General features: G+C 58.3%; 1 protein-coding gene across 4 annotated transcripts; it reads right to left on the minus strand.

Annotated features, from left to right (window-relative positions):
* Window positions 1-463: 463 nt before the first annotated feature.
* On the minus strand, window positions 464-4050 carry AZIN2 (antizyme inhibitor 2). 4 transcript variants are annotated; one of them, XM_010284343.1, is made up of 10 exons: window positions 3875-3983; window positions 3829-3833; window positions 3613-3777; window positions 2681-2853; window positions 2437-2568; window positions 1933-2098; window positions 1650-1812; window positions 1465-1577; window positions 972-1186; window positions 468-609 (listed from the first exon to the last, which is right to left on the minus strand). In XM_010284343.1, the coding sequence occupies exons 1-10, from the start codon at window positions 3981-3983 to the stop codon at window positions 468-470; spliced, it is 1383 nt and encodes a 460-aa protein (XP_010282645.1). The 4 variants fall into 4 exon arrangements, with proteins under 4 accessions (XP_010282646.1, XP_010282645.1, XP_010282644.1 ...); XM_010284344.1 differs by lacking the exon at window positions 3829-3833 and having other exon boundaries at window positions 464-609; window positions 3613-3786; window positions 3885-4050; XM_010284342.1 differs by lacking the exon at window positions 3829-3833 and having other exon boundaries at window positions 3613-3786; window positions 3879-3983.
* Window positions 4051-5347: the final 1297 nt, after the last annotated feature.

Genomic DNA, 5347 nt, shown 5'->3' on the forward strand with positions numbered 1-5347 from the left:
ACACCCCAGAACCCACCCCCCTATTTCTATACCCCCCGCAAAATCCCAGGGGTCCCTCTGGATGCCTGAACAGTGTCCAAGGTTTGGGTGAAGGACCCCACCTTCCCTAACGCGCAAAGCCTCGTTACGCAGCTAACTGCTTATCGCAGACTGATTCTCTGCCGCCTCCAGCGCAGGGTGGGGAGGAAGAGCTGGGGGCTTCCTCATACGAAACCCCGAGCTGCGCTTGGCAGCTGTTTATTACCATAACTCTTAAAAAAAAGAACCCAAACCTGCTCGGCGCCACCCACCCACCCCTTTAGTAGGCACAGGACGCTGCACGAGCAGGAGGAACGGGATTTATGGTGCATACTTCAAAGCCCTCGCCGCGGGTCCCCCGTGAGAGCGGAGTGGGGCGATGCCGGGGGCAGGTGGGACAGCCCGGCCACCGTGGGACCTTTATACCCCCTCCCCGGTCCCGCTGCTGCTCAGATGATGCTGGCTGGAGCGAAGACTGGGGTGATGCACAGCGACTCCGCCATCTCCCAGCCACAGGACAGCGGGGCGCAGACGTTCTCGTGGTCGTCTTCTGTTTGCGGCGGCCTCCCCAGGAAGAGCTGGATGGCTTTCCTGCAAGCGGGAGACACCCAAGGGGGAGCAAGGGGGAGCAGCCCCTCGTGAAATGCCGCAGGATGGGCCACGGGAATGGTGAGCTCCAGGGCTCTCGCGTCCCTCGGAGCAACAGCCCTGTCTGCACAGCCAGAGATGAGCTGCCTGTGGCTTCCCCAGTGAAAAACTGGCTCAAGTCTGTCAACGTTTAAAAAAAAATGAGTTTTGCCTCTGAGGCCAAGTTTTTACCATGAACCTCCAGGTTCTGGGACTCAGACTTGAACCTCTCCCTTGGGCAAAGAGCCCAGGTGGAGGGAAAGACAGCATCTCCCATGGGATTCAGCCCTGCCCCCTCACCCTGCTCGCATGGGACCGGCTCTTACCAGGCCACACGGGACATGGCGTAGGTGATCTGTGGCTGAGGACACCCCCCAAGCAGGGAGGAGGTTGCGATGGTGTAGGCACCCATGTCCTCGAAAATCAGCCAGTCCCCGACCTGCAGCTCAGGCAGCTCCAGGCTGTCGGCAATGCGGTCCTCTGCCTGTCCCGGGGGGCCCCGGAGGCTGCTGCTGTGCGAGGGGTGGTCTGGGCAGGGTCTCTGCAGGGGAGAGACGCAGCAGCCGCAGGGGAGGAAGATGCTCCAGTGCCACAGTGACCCATCTTGTCTCCACCCACCCTGAAGGTCCGACTCCGGGAGCCCACAGGCTCTGGCTACAGCCCTCCTGGTACACCCCCACAGCCCCTTCCGCATGGCCCCTGCTCTCCTCTGGCATGCAGCCTGGGGCCAGCCACGGTGCATGGGAGAGCAGGGTCGTGTCGAGGGGACACAACTCAAGGGACCCACTGGGCTCTCCTCAAGCCGGACCAGACCCTCACCTTGTGCAGCCGAGGTGTGGGGCAGGGGCTGTCAAACAGGAGGCAGCTGAAGGCACCGTAAATGCCATCGCTGAGGTGATACACGAGGCTCTTCTTGCTGCCAGACCCTTCCTCTGGGGAGGAGCAGGGAGGGGGCTCAGTGGGGCTCGGGCACACAGGCAGGCCTGTCCCACCATCCCACCTACCATCGGAGCCGGGCTGCTCTGCAGGAACCTCTTCCACGGCAGTGATGCTGACAGCAAAGGTGAAGGCAGAGGTGACGTAGTACCGCCCGGGTGTTGTGATGATCTCCACCCCACAGCCGTCTGGGAAATACACGTCCAAGGCAGAGTTTATCATGGCAGCAATCTGGATGGGAAGAAGATGTTCCCCCCCAGTTAGCTCGGCTCCTCTGCAGGGAGCCAGACCCAGGGAGACCCTCCAGCCTCGCTCTCTGCCTGCTGAGTGCAGGCGTCAGGAGCTGTGTACCTCTTCGAACCGGGCTCTGGTGTCCTCAGCGCCGGGGAATCCCCCTCCGATGTCCAGGAGGTGCATCCGGTAGCCCAGCTCTGTGCCCATCTCAAAGGCCAGCTGTGCCACAGCCACAGACTGAGCGAAGGCCTTGGGCTCCAGACCGCAGCTCCCAAGGTGAAAGCTGAGGGCACAGTCCCTGTTTCAGCAGAGTTCACCCGTCCCCAGAGAGCAGCGAGGGGCCGCGGCACTGGGATTATCGCTCACCGGGGCCAGCTCTGCACTTCCCACACACCATCCCAAGCCAGACTGCCTGGCCAGCCCCACAGAGACCCCCAGACCCTCTCTGAGGGCCAAACCTGCCCCAAATTGGTCCCAACAAGGGTCAGTCTCCCCAGGTCCTTGCCTTCCTCTCACTCCCAGCCAGAGCAGCTGGTGGCTCCACGGACCCCTGTGCTGCTCCAGCAGGGCAGAGCTTCCCATAGCCCAGTCCAACAGTGGAAAAAGGATTGTGTGCTGTACCTGATGCCAACAACCTCCACAGCCTGCTCCTTTGCTGTCTCTAACAGGTGCCGGCAGGACTTGAGTGTGGTCCCAAATGTCATGCTCGGATGGGCAGAAGGGTTACAGTCAGCAGCAATACCCAACAACATCCTGCAGAGCAAAGCCACACTGTTGAGGGGTCTTTAGGCCCTCTATCACCCCACAGCCACCTCAGCAGCTCCTGCTCCAGCCCCCCATTCCAATGATGCTGCCAGACACCTGCCTGGCATGAGGGTGGCTCCTGGCCACCTTGCTCAGCTCCACCTCGTTGTCGAAGGTCATCAGCTGCACACCGTGGCTGGCTGCGTATTTGATGTGGGCAACCTGCTTGCAGGGGCTGCTGTAGAAGATCTTGCCGGCTGGGACTCCAATGCTTTGAACCTGCGCAATCTCTGCCTGCAGGAAAACGGCACGCGCGTAGGCAGGTCCTCGGGACCGGCGCTGCCCGTGCCTGGCCACGCTCAGCCCTGGGCCTCGGCCAGCCTGCAGCATTGTGGAGGGCAAACCGCCAGCATTGCAGCATGGGCTTTTCCAAGGAAAATCCGTGAGAGCTCAAAGGGATCGCAGTGGACTTTGTCCTGGCAGGGGCAGGTTGCGACAAGGTGTTTACAAGCGGCGTGAGACCAGGAGGAGAGAAAACCACAGGGTTTAGCAGGCGTGGGTTTGGTGCACGTGCTCCCTGTGAGCTGCAGTGAGGGTGACAGCTGCAGTGCCAGTCTGAGCTGTCACGATTCTTTGCACTTTCTCCTCCTCATAACACGTCTTATTTAATTACGTGCAAGTAAGCGGCTTAACTTTGGTTCCTCCCTGGAAATGTGGCTATTGCAAATGACAAGCAAGAGAGAGCAAGGAGCTTTAGGCCCAGCCTTAAAGCCACCAAGAGTTGGATGGCTGTGGCAGTAGCACCCCAGGGGTGTGCCCTGCCACCAGCCAAGCCTGCCAGCCAGGACACCAGTTCCAGAGACAGGAATGTCGGTCAAAGGGAACAAGCCTGAGTGATCAGACAGAGAGGATGAGGCTTTCTGGGCTGTGTCAGGAGGGTTTTGACAGCAGGGGGAGACTCCTGTGGGACTCTAGGAAAGGAGGGTGAGCTCTGCCACTCTCCCACAAACGCCCTAAGGATGCTCATCCTGAGCTGTCTTCCCACGACCCTACCTTGTTGGTACAGGCAAAGCCTGCCCCCAGCTCAGCCAGAAGCCGAATCACTCCTTCACTGCCGTTGCACTTCACCGGGAAGTAGGGTTTCACACGGGGCAAGGCCTTCAGGAAACGCAGGTGTTTCTTCACAATGTCCCCAAGGTCTGCCAGGAAGAAGGCTTGCTGGTCGCTCTAAGAGAAAGCTGGGGTGAGCAGCAGTCGCCTCCCCACGACCACCTCTGCCAAGGAGGCGTTGGCTACCAGGGAGCAGCCGAGCCACTAGCCCTTACTGCCTGGCACAGCTCCACGAGAAGGTTCTCCAGGAGGTCTCTGGTGGTGAAGCCCTCCTCCACCATCATGAAATTGGATTCATTCAAGTACCCATTCATGGTCAAGGTGTAATAACACTAGTTTAAAGCCTCCTCAAGTAGGGTATAGCTTCTAAGTATGCAACACACTGGAAAAGGAAAGAGGATATTAGAGGCAGGGCTCCAGAAGCTCCACCAGTGTACACCACCCAGCCTGCACCCCAAGGTGCTCCCCATCCCTCCCACGAGCTGTACATGGCAGCACTGCCCTGGGTAGAGCTCTCTGCTGCTCTCCTCCAAACCAGCCGAGAGCCCTACTGTGGGTTAAAGCATCTTCTCTGGGGGAAGGAGACACATTTCTCTGCAGGTCAGAGCTTTGTTTTGGCACACAGCAGCCCTGTCTCCTTCAGCAGCAGTTCAGGCACCAACACAGTTAACAACAAAGCCAACTTCACTGCAAAGCAGATGGCCTATATATGCCAGAACATGTCCCTTCACGCTCTGGCATGTAGCTACATCTGCTGTACGTTGCACAGGGTGAAGTTCTTTTGTGGTTTTCAAATAGTTGGAGTGCCATGGACCCATCTTCCCAGGCACAGAAGCCTCATGAAAAGGAAGACATCTTTAAAAAGCACGGCACGGGCCACTCGCTGATGCCAGCCGTCCTGCAGATGGTCTGGATCCATGCTGAGGTTCCAGTTTTACATCTCTCCTGTGATACAGGGTATGGAACAAGGGGACAAGTTCAGCTGCACGGTGCTTCCTGGCTCGCACATATAACAAAGTTTTAGCTTTAAGCTTGCACACTTAGCTTTAACAATCTCCTCCCCTGGTTCCAGCCCATCCCATAACCCAAGGAGCTGAAAACCTAGCACAAGCTCGCAGGAAACATTTCCACTCCAATAATCCAGGTCTAGCTCCAGGGCTTTTATAGGAACATGGTCACTCTGACCTGAAGCGAGCAGGAGGCAGAGGTTTCATTTCTCAGAGCTGCATACCACCTCCTCCTCTGCAGAGACCTGCTTACGACATTTTGGATGGGCACTAGGAGAAAGACCACACTGACCCCAGAGCAGCAGTGTGTTGTAACACATTGAGCAAGTAACACCAGCAAACTCCGGAGATGGGGAATGGGGAGAAAAAAACTGGGTTTTGAGGCTCTTGGAGCTTCATACTCAGGAAAGGAGAGCAACTCCTCCAGCCTTACCCTTGACTCCCCAAAGACATCACTAACCAGCACCCAGCCTGCCCTGGCTGGGTGCAGAAACAATGAGCAATTAAGTAGGTCATTCCTGTCAGCCCTGGGCAAACGTGCCGCAGCCTTGGACAGCCCCTCCTTACCAAGGTCCAACGCCTCGCTCCTGGGTAACGAGCCGTGCTGCCAGGGGGGCCCCCCGAGGAATGCTGAGCTCCCGCAGCACCCCAAGGCGTAGCTGTTGCTGGGG

The sequence above is a fragment of the Phaethon lepturus genome, unplaced genomic scaffold (genome assembly GCF_000687285.1).
Source record: "Phaethon lepturus isolate BGI_N335 unplaced genomic scaffold, ASM68728v1 scaffold49943, whole genome shotgun sequence".
In the NCBI taxonomy this organism is placed as follows: domain Eukaryota; kingdom Metazoa; phylum Chordata; class Aves; order Phaethontiformes; family Phaethontidae; genus Phaethon; species Phaethon lepturus.

Coding starts and splice junctions, on each gene's coding strand:
- AZIN2 (XM_010284341.1), bottom strand. CDS start 3,983: ATGAATGGGTACTTGAATGAATCCAATTTCATGATGGTGGAGGAGGGC. Junction 3,778..3,863: donor TAAGGGCTAGTGGCTCGGCT/GCTCCCTGGTAG, acceptor TAGAGCGACCAG/CAAGCCTTCTTCCTGGCAGA. Junction 1,813..1,932: donor CCAGAGCCCGGTTCGAAGAG/GTACACAGCTCC, acceptor CTTCCCATCCAG/ATTGCTGCCATGATAAACTC.